We start from the raw sequence: 20,741 nt of genomic DNA on the forward strand, positions 1-20,741 counted from the left end.
GTTTAGGTCCTCTTATATATTTGTTAATTTATATATTTTTATTAATATTAAAACAATAAAGCTATTGATATATTTAATTGAGATATATATATAAAATTGTGCCGAGTTATAAAATTAAATATTTGTCTATATCTTACATAGATTTGCGTGTTTATATCTCTACAAAACGCATATACATATATTATTTAAAAAAATAAAAATTGAGGATGGATTTACAGGGAATAAAAGAAACATTTTTAATATATGTTATTTTTGTTTTGTTTTTTGTTCTATATGAAAGATTAATTTCAGCAATGAAATTAATTTTAATACACCTTTATATTTGGATAATTTGTGTGTACACAAAAATTTTAGAAGAAATATATGTATTTTGTATAAAACGTTTTAAATAATTACTCTCTTGCCCTGATATAATAGTGAGATTTATGTATAGAGTGTTTATTATAAAAGCTAACTATTGTGGCTGTTAATATGTGGAGCAAAGGAGATGTGCTCCACGATGAATACCACAAAAGTATTATGAACATACATGTGCGGCAATTAAAGCCGCGATGATTGAGCTCCGTACCCATAAGGAGGTTCGAAACACAAGGATAGCGCATGTGAGGCCATTATGCCGGTGTGTTTAAATAGCAGCGAGGAGGGATAGGAGACCACTTCTGAAGAAGCCGCTGAGACCGAGAGGAGGCGGGGAAACGCGTCAAGCTGCATTAATTGGTTTCACACGCCTTGATCAGGACACATCTTTACTGCGCCCTGAAGCAATCCACACTTGGACCGTTCACTAACAGTTCCCCAGAGAAGCCTGCCACGTAAGGTTATCAGCACCAAGCAGCCGGGGAGAACAAGTGCATGCCATTTGATTGTGTGGAGGGTGTTCATTTAAAAAGTCCCCCCAAAAAAAGCAGCCGGGGAGGATCTTTTTTGCTTCACAGCTTTAAGCCCTAAAAGGGGCAGCATATTAACTACAATTAAGTCTGGCCACATTGATCAATGTGTTAGTTCAATATACTGAACAAATATGTGGATATTGGACTTAAATACAAAATTTAACTATCAACAGTACTACAACTCTTTGGTGGACACAGTCTCTATAAAGGAATGTTTATTCAACATCTGCAATAATTGACTTTTTGTGGCTCCTTAATTGGGATAACTTATTGTATTTCAATTAAGCTTTCAGATTCTCAGAGCAGTGAATGTAACATTTAGAAATAGCTCATGTGAAACTAGTAGAGATCAAAAAGCAACATTACTGATACATATTCTAAAAGGCTACAAAGTAGCAGAATATGCTGAACTAGAGCTTTTCCTTTTTTTGCACTCCTGGTTTTTTTATTTATGGTGTATAGCTTATGGTTTGTAATTTTTTAAGTGCGGAAATATTACCGGCTGGTGGTGTGATCCATTGTTGTTTTATACTTATATTTTTGAAGTATACTATCCTTTATGTTTTAAATTAATTGAATTTATGCAATTTCGGTGCGCTGTAATGTTGTTTTTTTTAGCTTTTTCTATATTGTAGGGTTGAGTAACCCCTATCTTTTACTAGCTGCGCAGAAAATAATAAGAATTTACTTACCGATAATTCTATTTCTCGTAGTCCGTAGTGGATGCTGGGGACTCCGCAAGGACCATGGGGAATAGCGGCTCCGCAGGAGACTGGGCACAAAAGTAAAGCTTTAGAACTACCTGGTGTGCACTGGCTCCTCCCCCTATGACCCTCCTCCAAGCCTCAGTTAGGATACTGTGCCCGGACGAGCGTACACAATAAGGAAGGATTTTGAATCCCGGGTAAGACTCATACCAGCCACACCATATAACTTGTGATCTAAACCCAGTTAACAGCATGATAACAGAGGAGCCTCTAGAAAAGATGGCTCACTACAGCAATAACCCGATTTTTGGTAACAATAACTATGTACCAGTATTGCAGACAATCCGCACTTGGGATGGGCGCCCAGCATCCACTACGGACTACGAGAAATAGAATTATCGGTAAGTAAATTCTTATTTTCTCTAACGTCCTAAGTGGATGCTGGGGACTCCGTAAGGACCATGGGGATTATACCAAAGCTCCCAAACGGGCGGGAGAGTGCGGATGACTCTGCAGCACCAAATGAGAGAACTCCAGGTCCTCCTCAGCCAGGGTATCAAATTTGTAGAATTTTGCAAACGTATTTGCTCCTGACCAAGTAGCTGCTCGGCAAAGTTGTAAAGCCGAGACCCCTCGGGCAGCCGCCCAAGATGAGCCCACCTTCCTTGTGGAATGGGCTTTTACAGATTTTGGCTGTGGCAGGCCTGCCACAGAATGTGCAAGCTGAATTGTACTACAAATCCAACGAGCAATAGTCTGCTTAGAAGCAGGAGCACCCAGCTTGTTGGGTGCATACAGAATAAACAACGAGTCAGATTTTCTGACTCCAGCCGTCCTGGAAACCTATATTTCCAGGGCTCTGACAACGTCTAGCAACTTGGAGTCCTCCAAGTCCCTAGTAGCCGCAGGCACCACAATAGGTTGATTCAGGTGAAACGCTGAAAACCACCTTAGGGAGAAACTGAGGACAAGTCCTCAATTCCGCCCTGTCCGAATGGAAAATCAGATGAGGGCTTTTACAGGATAAAGCCGCCAATTCTGACACGCACCTGGCCCAGGCCAGGGCCAACAGCATGACCACTTTCCATGTGAGATATTTTAACTCCACATATTTAAGTGGTTCAAACCAATGTGACTTTTGGAACCCAAAAACTACATTTAGATCCCAAGGTGCCACTGGAGGCACAAAAGGAGGCTGTATATACAGTACCCCTTTCACAAACGTCTGAACTTCAGGGACTGAAGCTAGTTCTTTTTGGAAGAAAATTGACAGGGCCGAAATTTGAACCTTAATGGACCCCCATTTCAGGCCCATAGACACTCCTGTTTGCAGGAAATGTAGGAATCGACCTAGTTGAAAATTCCTCCGTCGGGGACTTACTGGCCTCGCACCACGCAACATATTTTCGCCAAATGCGGTGATAATGTTTTGCGGTTATATCTTTCCTGGCTTTGATCAGGATAGGAATGACTTCATTCGGAATGCCTTTCTCCTTCAGGATCCGGCGTTCAACCGCCATGCCGTCAAACGCAGCCGCGGTAAGTCTTGGAACAGACAGGGTCCTTGCTGGAGCAGGTCCCTTCTTAGAGGTAGAGGCCATGGATCCTCCGTGAGCATCTCTTGAAGTTCCGGTTACCAAGTCCTTCTTGGCCAATCCGGAGCCACGAATATAGTGCTTACTCCTCTCCATCTTATAATTCTCAGTACCTTGGGTATGAGAGGCAGAGGAGGGAACACATACACTGACTGGTACACCCACTGTGTTACCAGAGCGTCTACAGCTATTGCCTGAGGGTCCCTTGACCTGGCGCAATACTTGTCGAGTTTTATAAACATGTGAAAGACTTCTGGGTGAAGTCCCCACTCTCCCGGGTGGAGGTCGTGTCTGCTGAGGAAGTCTGCTTCCCAGTTGTCCACTCCCGGAATGAATACTGCTGACAGTGCTATCACATGATTTTCCGCCCAGCGAACAATCCTTGCAGCTTCTGCCATTGCCCTCCTGCTTCTTGTGTCACCCTGTCTGTTTACGTGGGTGACTGCCGTGATGTTGTCCGAATGGATCAACTCCGGGTGACCTTGAAGCAGAGGTCTTGCTGAGCTTAGAGCATTGTAAATGGCCCTTAGCTTCAGGATATTTATGTGAAGTGATGTCTCCAGGCTTGACCATAAGCTCTGGAAATTCCTTCCCTGTGTGACTGCTCCCCAAACTCGCAGGCTGGCATCCGTGGTCACCAGGACCCAGTCCTGAATGTGCGGCCCTCTAGAAGATGAGCACTCTGCAACCACCACAGGAGAGACACCCTTGTGCTTGGTGACAGGGTTATCCGCTGATGCATCTGAAGATGCGACCCGGACCATATGTCCAGCAGGTCCCACTGGAAAGTTCTTGCGTGGAATCTGCCGAATGGGATTGCTTCGTAGGAAGCCACCATTTTTCCCAGAACCATTTCATTGATGTACTGAGACTTGGCTTGGTTATAGGAGGTTCCCGACTAGCTCAGATAACTCCCTGACTTTCTCCTCCGGGAGAAACACCTTTTTCTGGACTGTGTCCAGGATCATCCCTAAGAACAGAAGACGAGTCGTCGGAATCGGCTGCGATTTTGGAATATTGAGAATCCAATCGTGCTGCCGCAACACTACCTGAGATAGTGCTACACCGACCTCCAACTGTTCCCTGGATCTTACCCTTATCAGGGAATCGTCCAAGTAAGGGATAACTAAAATTCCCTTCCTTCGAAGGAGTATCATAATTTCGGCCATTACCTTGGTAAAGACCCGGGGTGCCGTGGACCATCCATACGGCAGCGTCTGAAACTGATAGTGACAGTTCTGTACCATAAACCTGAGGTACCCTTGGTGAGAAGGGTAAATTGGGACATGAAGGTAAGCATCCTTGATGTCCCGAGACATCATGTAGTCCCCTTCTTCCAGGTTCGCAATCACTGCTCTGAGTGACTCAATCTTGAATTTGAACCTCCGTATGTAAGTGTTCAAGATTTTAGATTTAAAATCGGTCTCACCGAACCGTCCGGCTTCGGTACCACAATAGTGTGGAATAATACCCCGTTCCCTGTTGCAGGAGGGGTACCTTGATTATCACCTGCTGGGAATACAGCTTGTGAATGGCTTCCAAAACTGCCTCCCTGTCAGAAGGAGACATCGTTAAAGCCGACTTTAGGAAACGGCGAGGGGGAGACGTCTCGAATTCCAATTTGTACCCCTGAGATATCACCTGAAGGATCCAGGGGTCTACTTGCGAGTGAGCCCACTGCGCGCCTAAATTCATTGAGACGGGCCCCCACCGTGCCTGATTCTGCTTGTAAAGCCCCAGCGTCATACTGAGGGCTTGGCAGAGGCGGGAGAGGGTTTCTGTTCCTGGGAACTGGCTGATTTCTGCAGCCTCTTTCCTCTCCCTCTGTCACGGGGCAGAAATGAGGAACCTTTTGCCCGCTTGCCCACGAAAAGACTGCGCCTGATAATACGGCGTCTTCTTATGTTGAGAGGCGACCTGGGGTACAAACGTGGATTTCCCAGCTGTTGCCGTGGCCACCAGGTCTGAAAGACCGACCCCAAATAACTCCTCCCCTTAATAAGGCAATACTTCCAAATGCCGTTTGGAATCCGCATCACCTGACCACTGTCGTGTCCATAACCCTCTACTGGCAGAAATGGACAACGCACTTAGACTTGATGCCAGTCGGCAAATATTCCGCTGTGCATCACGCATATATAGAAATGCATCTTTTAAATGCTCTATGGGCAATAATATACTGTCCCTATCTAGGGTATCAATATTTTTAGTCAGGGAATCCGACCACGCCAACCCAGCACTGCACATCCAGGCTGAGGCGATTGCTGGTCGCAGTATAACACCAGTATGTGTGTGAATACATTTTAGGATACCCTCCTGCTTTCTATCAGCAGGATCCTTAAGGGCGGCCATCTCAGGAGAGGGTAGAGCCCTTGTTCTTACAAGCGTGTGAGCGCTTTATCCACCCTAGGGGGTGTTTCCCAACGCACCCTAACCTCTGGCGGGAAAGGATATAATGCCAATAACATTTTAGAAATTATCAGTTGTTATCGGGGGAAACCCACGCATCATCACACACCTCATTTAATTTCTCACATTCAGGAAAACTACAGGTAGTTTTTCCTCACCGAACATAATACCCCTTTTTGGTGGTACTCGTATTATCAGAAATGTGTAAAACATTTTTCATTGCCTCAATCATGTAACGTGTGGCCCTACTGGAAGTCACATTTGTCTCTTCACCGTCGACACTGGAGTCAGTATCCGTGTCGGCGTCTATATCTGCCATCTGAGGTAACGGGCGCTTTAGAGCCCCTGACGGCCTATGAGACGTCTGGACAGGCACAAGCTGAGTAGCCGGCTGTCTCATGTCAACCACTGTCTTTTATACAGAGCTGACACTGTCACGTAATGCCTTCCAACAGTTCATCCACTCAGGTGTCGACCCCCTAGGGGGTGACATCACTATTACAGGCAATCTGCTCCGTCTCCACATCATTTTTCTCCTCATACATGTCGACACAAACGTACCGACACACAGCACACACACAGGGAATGCTCTGATAGAGGACAGGACCCCACTAGCCCTTTGGGGAGACAGAGGGAGAGTTTGCCAGCACACACCAGAGCGCTATATATATATACAGGGATAACCTTATATAAGTAAGTGTTTTTCCCCTTATAGCTGCTGTATTTTTAATACTGCGCGTAATTAGTGCCCCCCTCTCTTTTTTAACCCTTTCTGTAGTGTAGTGACTGCAGGGGAGAGCCAGGGAGCTTCCCTCCAACGGAGCTGTGAGGGAAAATGGCGCCAGTGTGCTGAGGGGATAGGCTCCGCCCCCTTCTCGGCGGCCTTATCTCCCGTTTTTCTGTGTATTCTGGCAGGGGTTAAATTCATCCATATAGCCCAGGAGCTATATGTGATGCATTTTTTTTGCCATCCAAGGTGTTTTTATTGCGTCTCAGGGCGCCCCCCCCCCAGCGCCCTGCACCCTCAGTGACCGGAGTGTGAAGTGTGCTGAGAGCAATGGCGCACAGCTGCAGTGCTGTGCGCTACCTTGTTGAAGACAGGACGTCTTCTGCCGCCGATTTTCCGGACCTCTTCTGTCTTCTGGCTCTGTAAGGGGGCCGGCGGCGCGGCTCTGGGACCTATCCATGGCTGGGCCTGTGATCGGTCCCTCTGGAGCTAATGTCCAGTAGCCTAAGAAGCCCAATCCACTCTGCACGCAGGTGAGTTCGCTTCTTCTCCCCTTAGTCCCTCGATGCAGTGAGCCTGTTGCCAGCAGGTCTCACTGAACATAAAAAACCTAAAACTAAACTTTTCACTAAGCAGCTCAGGAGAGCCACCTAGTGTGCACCCTTCTCGTTCGGGCACAAAAATATAACTGAGGCTTGGAGGAGGGTCATAGGGGGAGGAGCCAGTGCACACCAGGTAGTTCTAAAGCTTTACTTTTGTGCCCAGTCTCCTGCAGAGCCGCTATTCCCCATGGTCCTTACGGAGTCCCCAGCATCCACTTAGGACGTTAGAGAAAAGATTTTAAACCTACCGGTAAATCTTTTTCTCCTAGTCCGTAGAGGATGCTGGGACTCCGTAAGGACCATGGGGATAGACGGGCTCCGCAGGAGACATGGGCACTTTAAGAAAGACTTTGACTCTGGGTGTGCACTGGCTCTTACCTCTATGCCCCTCCTCCAGACCTCAGAGAAACTGTGCCCAGAGGAGACGGACAGTACAAGGAAAGGATTTTTGTAATCCAAGGGGAAGATTCATACCAGCCACCCCAATCACACCGTATAACTTGTGATATACTATCTAGTTAACAGTATGAAGAACAACATAACATCGGCCCAAACCCGATGAAACTATAACGTAACCCTTATGTAAGCAATAACTATATACAAGTCTTGCAGAAGTAGTCCGCACTTGGGACGGGCGCCCAGCATCCTCTACGGACTACGAGAAAAAGATTTACCGGTAAGTAAAATCTTATTTTCTCTAACGTCCTAGTGGATGCTGGGTACTCTGTAAGGACCATGGGGATTATACCAAAGCTCCCAAACGGGCGGGAGAGTGCGGATGACTCTGCAGCACCGATTGAGCAAACAGGAGGTCCTTCTCAGCCAGGGTATCAAACTTATAGAACTTTGCAAAGGTGTTTGACCCCGACCAAGTAGCAGCTCGGCACAGCTGTAGTGCAGAGACACCTCGGGCAGCCGCCCAAGACGAGCCCACCTTCCTAGTGGAATGGGCCTTAACCGATTTCGGTAACGGCAATCCTGCCGTAGAATGCGCATGCTGAATCGTGTTACAGATCCAGCGAGCAATAGTCTGCTTTGAAGCAGGGCCGCCAACCTTGTTGGCTGCATACAGGACAAACAGTGCTTCTGTTTTTCTGATCCTAGCCGTTCTGGCCACGTAAATTTTCAAAGCCCTGACCACATCAAGGGACTCGGAATCCTCCAAGTCACGTGTAGCCACAGGCACAACAATAGGTTGGTTCATATGAAAGGATGAGACCACCTTAGGTAGGAATTGAGGACGGGTCCGCAATTCCGCTCTATCCATATGGAAAACCAGATAGGGGCTTTTATGTGATAAAGCCGCCAATTCCGAAACTCGCCTAGCCGAAGCCAAGGCTAACAACATGACCACCTTCCAAGTGAGATAATTTAACTCCACTGTTTTAAGTGGTTCAAACCAATGTGACTTAAGGAAACTTAACACCACGTTGAGGTCCCAAGGCGCCACCGGAGGTACAAAAGGAGGCTGAATATGCAGTACTCCCTTCACAAAAGTTTGTACTTCAGGTAAAGAGGCCAATTCCTTTTGAAAGAAAATGGATAAGGCCGAAATCTGAACTTTAATGGAGCCTAATTTTAGGCCCAAATTCACTCCAGTTTGTAGGAAGTGAAGAAAACGGCCTAGATGGAATTCTTCCGTAGAAGCATTCCTGGCCTCACACCAAGAAACATATTTACGCCATATTCGGTGATAATGTTTAGACGTCACGTCCTTCCTAGCCTTTATTAGCGTAGGAATTACCTCATCCGGAATACCTTTTTCCGCTAGGATCCGGCGTTCAACCGCCATGCCGTCAAACGCAGCCGCGGGTAAGTCTTGGAACAGACAGGGACCTTGTTGTAACAGGTCCTGCCTTAGAGGAAGAGGCCACGGATCTTCTGTGAGCATTTCTTGCAGATCCGGATACCAGGTCCTTCGTGGCCAATCTGGAACAATGAGTATTGTTCTCACTCCTCTTTTTCTTATTATCCTCAACACCTTGGGTATGAGAGGAAGAGGAGGAAACACATATACCGACTGGAACACCCACAGTGTCACTAGGGCGTCCACAGCTACCGCCTGAGGGTCTCTTGACCTGGCGCAATGCCTTTGTAGCTTTTTGTTGAGACGGGATGCCATCATGTCTATTTGGGGTAGTCCCCACCGACTTGCAATCTGCGCGAAGACTTCCTGATGAAGTCCCCACTCTCCCGGATGCAGATCGTGTCTGCTGAGGAAGTCTGCTTCCCAGTTGTGCACTCCCGGAAAGAACACTGCTGACAGAGCGCTTACATGATTCTCCGCCCAGCGAAGAATTCTGGTGGCTTCCGCCATTGCCACTCTGCTCCTTGTGCCGCCTTGGCGGTTTACATGAGCTACTGCGGTGATGTTGTCTGACTGGATCAGAACTGGTCGATTGCGAAGTAAGATCTCCGCTTGACGTAGGGCGTTGTATATGGCCCTTAGTTCCAGGATGTTGATGTGAAGTCTCTTGACTTGACCAAAGTCCTTTGAAGTTTCTTCCCTGTGTGACTGCTCCCCAACCTCGGAGGCTCGCGTCCGTGGTAACCAGGATCCAGTCCTGAATGCCGAACCTGCGGCCCTCTAGAAGGTGAGCACTGTTTAGCCACCACAGGAGAGATACTCTGGCCCTGGGGGACAGGGTGATCCGCTGATGCAATTGCAGATGCGACCCGGACCATTTGTCCAATAGGTCCCATTGGAATGTCCTTGCATGGAATCTGCCGTATGGAATGGCTTCGTATGTTGCCACCATCTTTCCCAGAACTTGAGTGCAATGATGTACTGACACTTGTTTTGGTTTCAGCAGGTTCATGACTAGAGTCATGAGTTCCTGCGCTTTTTCCGTCGGAAGAAAAACCCTTTTCTGGTAAGTGTCCAGAATCATGCCCAAGAAGGGCAGACGAGTTGTAGGATTCAGCTGCGACTTTGGAATATTGAGAATCCAGCCGTGTCGCTGTAACACATTCAGTGAAAGTGATATGCTGTTCAGCAACTTCTCCCGTGATCTCGCTTTTATTTATTTATTTATTTATTATTTATTTATTAACAGTTTCTTATATAGCGCAGCATATTCCGTTGCTGCGTTATGAGGAGATCGTCCAAGTACAAGATAATTGTGACACCCTGCTTGCGCAGGAGCGCCATCATTTCCGCCATTACCTTGGTGAAAATTCTCGGGGCCGTGGAAAGCCCAAACGGCAACGTCTGAAATTGGTAATGATAATCCTGTACCGCAAATCTCAGGTACGCCTGATGAGGAGGATACGTGGGGACATGCAGGTATGAATCCTTCATGTCCAGAGATACCAAAAAATCTCCCCCTTCTAGGCTGGCGATGACCGCCCTGAGCGATTCCATCTTGAACTTGAACCGTTATAAGTAAAGGTTCAGGGATTTTAAATTTAAAATGGGTCTGACCGAACCGTCCGGTTTCGGAACCACAAACAGAGTTGAGTAGTACCCCTGCCCTCTTTGAAGCAGGGGAACCTCTACCACCACTTGTTGAAGACACAATTTGTGAATCGCATGTAACACTATCTCCCTTTCCAAGGGTTGTTTCGGTAGGGCCGATTTGAAAAACCGGCGAGGAGGCACTTCTTCGAATTCCAGCTTGTAACCCTGGGAAACTATTTCTATTGCCCATGGATCCACCTGTGAGTGGACCCAGACGTGGCTGAACAGTCGAAGACGTGCCCCCACAGGAGCCGACTCCCTCAGGGGAGCCCCAGCGTCATGCGGTGGATTTTGCAGAGGCCGGGGAGGACTTCTGTTCCTGGGAACTAGCTGTGTTGTGCAGCTTTTTCCCTCTGCCCTTACCTCTGGCAAGAAAGAACGATCCACGTACTCTCTTGCTTTTATTGGAACGAAAGCACTGCATTTGATAATGAGGCGCTTTCTTAGATTGTGAGGGAATATACTGCAAAAAATTCGATTTACCTGCCGTAGCCGTGGAGACGAGGTCCGAGAGGCCCTCTCCAAACAATTCCTCACCCTTGTATGGCAACAACTCCATATGTCTCTTGGAGTCGGCATCACCAGTCCACTGTCGGGTCAATAAGACACGCCTAGCAGAAATAGGCATAGCGTTTATCCTGGAACCCAGTAAACTAATGTCTCTTTGAGCATCCCTCATATACAAGACCGCATCTTTTATATGCCCTAAGGTCAATAAAATCGTATCCTTATCAAGAGTCTCAATATCCGTTGATAAGGAATCTGTCCATGCTGCTACAGCACTACAAACCCAGGCCGACGCAATAGCCGGTCTGAGTAACGTACCAGAATGTGTGTAAATGGACTTCAGGGTAACCTCCTGCTTGCGGTCAGCAGGATCCTTGAGGGTAGCCGTATCTTGGGATGGAAGCGCTATCTTTTTTGATTAGCACGTCAAGGCCTTGTCCACCCTAGGGGAGGATTCCCACCGTAACCTGTCTTGCGACGGGAAAGGATACGCTGTTAGGATCCTTTTGGGAATCTGCATTTTTTTGTCTGGAGTTTCCCACGCTTTTTCACATACTTCGTTCAGCTCATGTGAGGAGGGAAAGGAGACCTCAGGTTTCTTTCCTTTATACATGTGTACCCTCGTATCAGGGACAAGGGGTTCCTCAGTGATGTGCAACACATCTTTTATTGCGATAATCATATATCGAATACCTTTAGCCACCTTCGGCTGTAATTTTGTATCATCGTAGTCGACACTGGAGTCTGAATCCGTGTCGGTATCTGTGTCAACTATTTGGGATAGTGGGCGCTTCTGAGACCCCGAAGGTCCCGGCAACATAGGGACAGGCATGGGTTGACTCCCTGACTGTGCCCCGGCTTTGTCTAGCTTTTTGTGCAATAAATTAACATTTGCACTTAAAACATTCCACATATCCATCAAGTCCGGCGTCGGCACCGCCGACGGAGACCTAACATTCATAAACTTCCCCTCCTCCTTAGGTGAGCCCTCAACCTCAGACATGTCGACACACACGTATCGACACACCACACATACACAGGGAAGCTCTTTTCTGAAGACAGGTTCCCCACCAGGCCCTTTGGAGAGACAGAGAGTGAGTATGCCAGCACACACCCCAGCGCTATATGACCCAGGAATAACACAGTAAATTAATGTTTACCCAGCAGCGCTGTTTTATGTATCTGCGCCAATTATGTGCCTCCCCTCTACTTTAAAACCCTCTGTCACCGTGTGTCAAGCAGGGGAGAGTCCGGGGAGCTTCCTCTCAGCGGTGCTGTGGAGAAAAAATGGCGCTGGTGAGTGCTGAGGGAGAAGCCCCGCCCCCTCGGCGGCAGGCTTCTGTCCCGCTCAATTTTCTCAATACATGGCGGGGGCTCTTTCTATACATGTACAGTGCCCAGCTGTACATGTATATATACACATCTGTGCCATGAGAGGTTTATATAGCTGCCCAGGGCGCGCCCCCCCCCCATCCCTGCGCCATGCACCCTTACAGTGACCAGAGTGTGTGAGGTGAAGGGGAGCAATGGCGCACAGCTGACGTGCTGTGCGTTACCTCAGTGAAGATCCAAGTGTCTTCTGCTGCCCCAGATGGGTCTTTTCCTCACATACTCACCCGGCTTCTTTTTTCCGGCTCTGCGAGGAGGACGGCGGCGCGGCTCTGGAACGGACGGCGAGGGTGAGACCTGCGTACCGATCCCTCTGGAGCTAATGGTGTCCAGTAGCCTAAGAAACAGAGCCCTGAACTCAGAGAAGTGGGTCTGTTTCTCTCTCCTCAGTCCCTCGATGCAGGGAGTCTGTTGCCAGCAGGCTCCCTGAAAATAAAAAACCTAACAAAAATGCTTTCTTACAGGAAACTCAGGAGAGCTCCTGAAATGCACCCAGTCTCCACTGGGCACAGTATCAAACTGAGGTCTGGAGGAGGGGCATAGAGGGAGGAGCCAGTGCACACCCAGAGTCAAAGTCTTTCTTAAAGTGCCCATGTCTCCTGCGGAACCAGTCTATCCCCATGGTCCTTACGGAGTCCCAGCATCCTCTAGGACATTAGAGAAATTGTGTTTGATAAGCGCTGGGTCAATTTGTATATATCCAATATCAATAGTTCCACAAGTAGCTAAAGTGCCACATATTGCCTATGCCTGATATAGGATATCGCAACAATCATAGACATACGCTTTCAATACACATCTTTATTTTATTTTCACATAATTTTTGAATCCTTTATCTTGATATTTCACCTTTTATGGTATGCATTTACGCTCTGACAATTGTAATCAAATAAACTAAAAACAAAAATTTTTATCTATGCATTTAATTAGTGGAAAACAAAAAGACATTTTCCGTTCCTGCCTTTGGCATTTAAGAGAATCTTTGAAAAGCAAGCGCTGCTTTCCTGCAAAATACCCATTCATGAAGCTTCACCAATGGGAAATTCATTTTCCCTGTTGCTTTAGTTTATGCATCTTCCACCAGCAAGTATAGGGGAGTAGCTATTCTCATACAACATACACCCCATCTTGCTCCTTCCGAAGCAAACCCCAGAACTTAAATCAGGGGTGGGGAACCTTTTTTCTACCAAGGGCCATTTGGATATTTATAAAATCCTTTGGGGGCCATACAAAAATTAATCAACTTAAAAATTACCCTGCCCCCCCCAGTAGTTATGCCCCTTAGAGGTAGACTGTGCGCACCACAAAATGGGTGTGGCCAATTAAAATGGGACGTGATACACATATGCCCCCACAGGGCATGGCCAGATCCACAAATGCCCCCACAGTGCCCCCCCCCCCCCCACTGGGCTGCTCACCGCTGCTGCTCCGTCCGGTGGCTGCATGTCTCAGCTGTCAGGGCAGAGCGGCTATGTCCGGCAGCGGCGTGTAGTATCTCAAACCAGCTGCCGGTTTGTGAGCGAATCCGAGCTCACGGACTGGCAGCTGCGGCTCCCGACTGGCTCACGAACCGGCAGCTGGTTTGAGATCCTATCTGCCACCGCCGGACATAACTCTCCTCCCTGCCCGGACAGCTGAGACACACCGCCACCGGACTCTCGCTGACACACTAGCGGGTGGGCCGGAACAAAGGGGTTTGCGGGCCTTATACGGCCCGCGGGCCGGATGTTCCCCACCCCTGCCCTAAGTGGTCACTTAAAAGTACTCTGTAGCTACCACCATTAGGCAGATCTTGGCTTCCATCCATATGCCACACTCCTTCCAACCCTAAGTTTGTTTCTTCTTTTTTCTTCTACAGAATGTTGCTAGCAGTTTGTAAAAGTGGTGGAAAGTAATCCTAGCAGAGAACTTTAACATAACATTCAAAACTGCTAATTCACTAGGCTCCACAGGCCAGATAATTAGTAGTCCTACCCAAGATTACTTAGACCAGTGTTCCCCAACCTCGGTCCTCAAGTACCCACAATAGTTCATGTTTTCCAGGTCACCTAGCAGTTGAACAGGTGCATTCATTACTCACGGACACATTTTAAAAGACCCACAGGTGGAGCTGCACTACACTCGTCACGCTGCGGGTTCGGTGGTTCTATACCCAATGTATGGGTGTGGTGGACACTCATGCGTGGGAATAGTCCCTATTAGTCGGCATGCCGACTGTCAGGATTGTGAGGGTGGCAGAATGTAGCTGTCAGCATTGTGACTACATCCCACCTATGGTTCTAATTATCCATGGATATGGAAGCCACCAGCACTGGTTTTGCCTGTCACTTTCACCATATATAATTTGTTTTGGCCCTGAACCACCAACCCAAGGCAACCCTACCCCTGCAAGTGTCTCACGGCACTCCAGGGTGCCTAGGCACACAGATTGGAACCACAGCCCTAGGGGTTTATTTATACGTGGCGTTTTGCTATTAAAATAATTGCCCTTTTAAATTTCAGGCTAAAAGTTACAGGAAGCTGAGGCATTTACGCACCACAACTATGTAAAATAAATCCCTAATGAGGTAACACAACATTTTACTTACTTCCATAGCAAGGCATCCGTCTCAGAGGCATTATCTTTTGCGCTTCTCTCTGCACTACATACAGTGTCCAATGAAGTGTTCATACTTCTGTTCAGAAGCATTATAGGTGTTGTCCATGTGACCCCATCAGAGGTTAATATAGGGGTCATAGACGTCCCAGATTCACATGGAGAGGCTAACATCCTAGGAGTCACTTTTTTAAACACACTCCTGCTAAACAAAGGGATATCATGAAACCTTGACTGAGTTGATATAACAGGAGTGGGGCAATCATAAGCAGGTGAGGAGACATCTTCTGTGCTCTTTTGTGGCCCAGAAGACTGATTAGATTGACATGTCTGATGTATATTAGAAATGGGAGTGAGCCAAGTTGACTGTGATTCAACACAGTCTCCAGGTGCAGTCACTATACATCCTGGAGTAACTTTAATAGATCCTTCAAAGTCTTTATTTACATCCTGTAGCATGTTCAGATTATTGTTTCTTGTGCATTCCTCTGTATTGTGTGAAAACATTTCATGATCTATCGGTAATAATCCAGTCAAATGGTCATCGTCAGGCAAACAAAAACTGCTTAAGCCAGGCAGAAGAGACTCTGTTGCCTCATCAGGAACTACAGGGCCAATGATAATGTGAGGATTCTCACCCATCCCTGCAGACGCATCGATTAGTTTACCTGGTTTTAGGTCATCCACAAAAGTGTCTTGCAAAGTGGAGGATAACTTCTCAATAGGAAGACCACTCACAACAGGATCAGTATCTTCTGCTAACACATGCTGGTAGCATTCTTCATCCTCTTTTGCAAAAATTTTACATTTTTCAATTTTGAATGTTAGGTCTGAAAGCATATCTGGCAATGCTGTTGCAAAGCTTTGTTCAAATGCACCATCAATGTAAGGATCTTTTACATACGTGTCATTTGTACATACAATGTTAGGTTCTGCTTCATCCAAAACTTCACAGTCCTCAGTTATCGTTTTATACTGTAATAGATCCTCTTTTTCTGAGATAGATACACTTTCAGTTTTACAGAAATCCAAATCACTGTTTGAAACATTCCCTGTGCCATTATTATTCACTGCTAAATTAATGTTTACATAATTAATGGAGGATGCTTCAGGAAGAGTACAGAGCTTGAGAGAACTTCCAGCCATTGTGTGTAGTAACGCATCAGAATTTGTCAATGGTAACAGGTTTGACAGATCGGCTGCCCTTTGGCAAACATCTTCCAAAGTAGGATGTTCCGGCTTCTCTGTAAATGCATTAGCTACAATATCAGGTGGTAAGTTGGGCAATGTGTTGTGTTCTTCTTGAAGGCTATGAAAGTTTTCAGTCTCATAACACTGTTCCTCAACTGAAGATATGGGGTGTGATTGCAATATATCGGCACATGACTGACTAGACTGGTCATTGTTTGTAAGGGAACAACGTGTCTCTTCCAGGATCAATTCTTTAGCTGTAATCAGAGAACATGGCAGTAGATTTCTTGAAGAATTGGTCTCAGTATCAGAGCTTTCTGGCAAATTATTATTATGGCAAGTGTCAATCCAAACATTGATAGGTTTGCCAGTACCAACACGGATAGTGTCCTGTAACAGATAAAATATATGTAATTACAACTTCAAATAAGAATCCAACTTTTATATTAAATGCTAAACAGGGAGATACATCTAACTATAGATCAAACAATGGTTTAGAACACAAGTTACATAATGGATGTGGATAACTCCATAAAGGCAAATCACAGCATGCCATTATGAATTCTACAACATCCCCAGTCATGCACTTATCTGTGACATTGTGACTATCCACAGCGTGAGTCAAATGTGGCGTACCGAAGAAGGTCACAAAAACCCACATGCACAGACATATGTACTTTAGACTCCAATGTACCAGGTATGCCAGAATCACATAAGAGTCATGTGACAATGCACCATAGTACTTCAATACAGACACACAGGGGAAGATGTATCAAGCATTCAAAGAGTGGAGAAGTGGCCAAGTCAAAAAAAAGTTGCCAAAAGCTACCAAACTGCTTCTACTTATTTTATAGAACATACTTGATAAATGTTAGCTAGAAACAGATTGGTTACTATGGGATAATTCTCCACGCTTTAGGAGGCTTGATACATCTCACCCTATGTCCTACAAATCAGCTTTTCCCCCAAGAAGAATACCAAAACGAATATTAAACATTAGATGTAAAATGGTTTTAAAGTTGACAGCTGGACAACTACTTAATGGTACCTTACTGCAACTTTAACACCCCACAATAAAAATGCCATACTGGAGATGTCCATTTGAGAATAGCATAGCTGCAGCACCCCTTTGGAATTACTTTGTCTTAGTAATCTGTTGCAAAAAAGCATCAGAGTGTGGTTTAGCAGTAATATTATACAATATATATGTCTTCATTACACCATTAGATTAATGAAGAACAAAGGATCACAAGGAAAACTATTTTTTTCCCTTTTCATAGCAACATAAGCTGGAATACATACGAAATACTGGCTGATGGGCTGCTGGCTGTCAGTATACAGACAGCGGCATCGTGTTAGCCGGAATCCCGGCGGTGAGTCCGCTCGCCACAGGTTATATTCCCCCTCGGGTGGTGGCGTAGATCCAGTCAGGATTCCTACAACCGGCATTTCCAGGCTGTCGGGATTCCGGCGTCTGTATCCTGAACGCAGATTCCAACAGCCAGTATATTAGCCGCATCTCCTTAAGTTACAGTTTGTGATTCATTTGCAGTTTTGTGTAGAACTATTAAGATGATGACGGTCAGCAAAGAGACGTGACCGTATTAAATAATATTATTATCCTTTATTTATATGGCGCCACAAGGGTTCCGCAGTGCCTAACAAAATTCATAAACTAATGAGCACACAATAACAATTATTTCAGGTATATTATATAGTTCAGCAATGAGTAAGTTTTGTTGAATATCAACATTAAATGATTCTTTAAAATGTACCTTGTTCGTTAAAACTGGGTCCCTGGTTGTTTTAGTCAGAGTTGATCTTTTATTTATCAAACTATTTGGATCAGGTACAGCAAGATGCTGACCTGTGAGAACCTTCAGTGGAGTCCGTCCAACAGATTTCCGATGTACCTAATAATTGGTAAAGATAAAAGATGCATCATAATAGCCAAGACTGCAGCTGCCTTTCTAAGTACTCACTGTCAATATTACAAAGACTAGAGATAAGACTATGGCCCAGATTTATCAAGCCTTGGAGAGTTATAAATAGCCCGGTGATAAAGTGCCAGCCAATCAGCTCACAATTGTCATTTTTCAAACACAGCCTGTAACATGGCAGTTAGGAGCTGATTGGCTGGTACTTTATCACCGGACCATTTATTACTCTCCAAGGGGTATATTCAATTGAAGTCGAAAGCTGCCGTCTGTCGAAAAGACGGCAGTTTGACTTTTTTAGGTCGGAAGGGGTTCCGACCTATTCAATCTAACCCCAAATTATTCGATAAATTGAGGAATTAGACTTGCCGAAAAGCACGTGGATCGGCGGAATAGCTGCCGATCCGTGTGCTTGTGTAGAAAACGGGTTTTGGCTCCCTTTTCGACCATCTTAATTCGACTGTAAAAAAAAGTCGAAGTGAGATGCGGGAGCAGAGACGGGGAGAGCAGTGCCGAAGGATGTGTCACAGCCGCCGCTCACAGCAGCGTCCACCCGGCTCCAGTAAGCGAGACCTTGCTTGCTGGAGCCAGGTGGACGCTGCCATGAGCGGCGGCTGTGATGCGGAAGCAGAGACGGAGGAGACGAGGGGGGAGATGGGGGAGAGCCACGACCAGACGGGGGAGAGCAGCGCTACAGCAGCGAGCAGCGTAGCTGGAGGATGGCACAACCGCCGCTCACAGCAGTGCACACCCGGCTCCAGCAAGCGAGACCTCGCTTGCTGGAGCCGGGTGGACGCTGCCATGAGCGGCGGCTGTGACATCCTCTGGCTACGCTGCTAAAGCCGCTGCTGTAGCGCTGCTCTCCCCCGTCTCAGCTCCCGCATCTCAATTCAACTTTTTTTAAAGTCGAATTGAGGTTGCATTGAATAGCCCAGGTAGGATCCATTCTGACAAATGAAAGTCGGAATGGATCCGACTTCAATTGAATATACCCCCAAGGCTTTATAAATCTGACCTATATCTAGAAACATTACTCCCAATTAACTTGTCCAACCAACATTGTACATACTGTAAATTTTATTTCACATTAACGTGTTATTTACAACATATCCTTAAATTATGGTCAAGGTTTAATAACTTGAAAAGGATTATAAAAAAAACAATAATGTTCCCAACCTACAATCAGTGGTTAATAAATCCAACTGAATAGCATTATTAGGGGAAAATACGATTGCGGGTGGGAAATTCAACCAGCACCCCCACCATCGTGGATTTTTTTCCTGCAGCAAGGTTTTGCTATTCATTTGAAGGGCAGAAGATGGGACGCAGTGATTGCTACAGAAATCTACATGTCTTTTTTCACGCTGAAAACCCTGCAACCATTTCTTTAAAATGGATACCATGGGTATCGGGAATGCGCAAACCCGCAGGAATCAAAAATTGGGGGCGAGGTATGCAAGGTTTTTTTACTCACTAAACCTTGCACGCAATTGAATTACCCCCTAAATATTGACCATGTGACAGATGCGGACAAATTATAGTCTAAAAACACTGGGAACTTCTTGAGCAACTTTGCCCTAAAACTGTATGTTGACAGATAATATAAATAAACGTTATGGTAAGAACTTACCGTTGATAACGTGATTTCTCTTATGTCCACAGGTATCCACAGGATAACATTGGGATATTGTCGAGCGACAGCGAAAATGGCACCAACACGGTCACGAGCTTTCTGGCCTCCCAGGATGCATTGGGGCCTCCACTATATAGTCCCGCCCACTGACTCAGTCAGATCAGTTCTTTCCACAGCGATTATAGGCAGGAACATTAGGTAGAGACCTGTACAGGCGATAAGAACACACATGCACACCCTTCCATACAAGAAGGAAGAGGTTTTTAGTGTTTGTCTAGATCCTCAAATCAGATGCGTCCGGGTGGGATCCCTGTGGATACCTGTGGACATAAGAGAAATCACGTTATCAACGGTAAGTTCTTACCATAACGTTTATTTCTCTGGCTGGGTCCACAGGATTATCCACAGGATAACATTGGGATTCCCAAAGCCATTTTAGTGGTGGGGACGCTCCTGATTGCACAGGAGGACCTTTTTGCCCGAAGTCTGCGTCATGAGAGGCAAAAGTATCCAAGGCATAATGTCTGATGAATATGTTTATGGAAGACCATGTAACTGCCCTACATATCTGTTCTGCTGATGCACCCTGTTGTGCTGCCCAAGAAGAACCTACCTTACGTGTAGAGTGTGCAGAGACATTAGCCGGAATAGGGAGATCTGCATGAGAATAAGCTTCTGATATTACCATTCGGAGCCATCTCGCCAGCGTCTGTTTACTAGCAGGCCAACCTCTCCTATGGAATCCGTAGAGGATGAAGAGAGAATCTGTTTTCCTGATGGCACTAGTACGATCTATATAGATTTTTAAAGACCGGACCACGTCCAGTGACGCTTCTCCCACAGATAGTCCCGATACCTGAAAAGCTGGGACTACAATCTCTTCATTCAGGTGAAATTTTGATACCACCTTTGGAAGATAACTAGATCTCGTTCTGAGAACTGCTCTGTCTGGAAAAAAACTTAGGAAAGGAGACTTACATGATAATGCTCCTAAATCTGACACTCTTCTGGCTGACGCCATTGCCAGTAAAAAAAGAACTTTAATCGTTAACCACTTAAGATCCGCTCTCTCAAGTGGTTCAAACAAAGGACCCTGGA

At 46.1% G+C, this 20,741-nt stretch overlaps 1 protein-coding gene across 5 annotated transcripts in view; it reads right to left on the bottom strand.

The window, feature by feature from the left end:
• The window catches only part of SPAG5 (sperm associated antigen 5), a 417,322-nt gene that overhangs the window by 336,233 nt on the left and 60,348 nt on the right, over positions 1 to 20,741 (bottom strand). For all 5 annotated transcript variants that reach the window (XM_063955870.1, XM_063955871.1, XM_063955872.1 and 2 more), the window contains exons 3-4: positions 17,849 to 17,986; positions 14,875 to 16,463 (exon numbers count right to left, since the gene is read on the bottom strand). In XM_063955870.1, coding sequence (XP_063811940.1) covers positions 14,875 to 16,463; positions 17,849 to 17,986 — 1,727 coding nt within the window. The remainder of the gene's footprint in view (positions 1 to 14,874; positions 16,464 to 17,848; positions 17,987 to 20,741) is intronic.

Source organism: Pseudophryne corroboree, chromosome 2, assembly GCF_028390025.1.
Source record: "Pseudophryne corroboree isolate aPseCor3 chromosome 2, aPseCor3.hap2, whole genome shotgun sequence".
Classification (NCBI taxonomy): Eukaryota; Metazoa; Chordata; class Amphibia; order Anura; family Myobatrachidae; genus Pseudophryne; species Pseudophryne corroboree.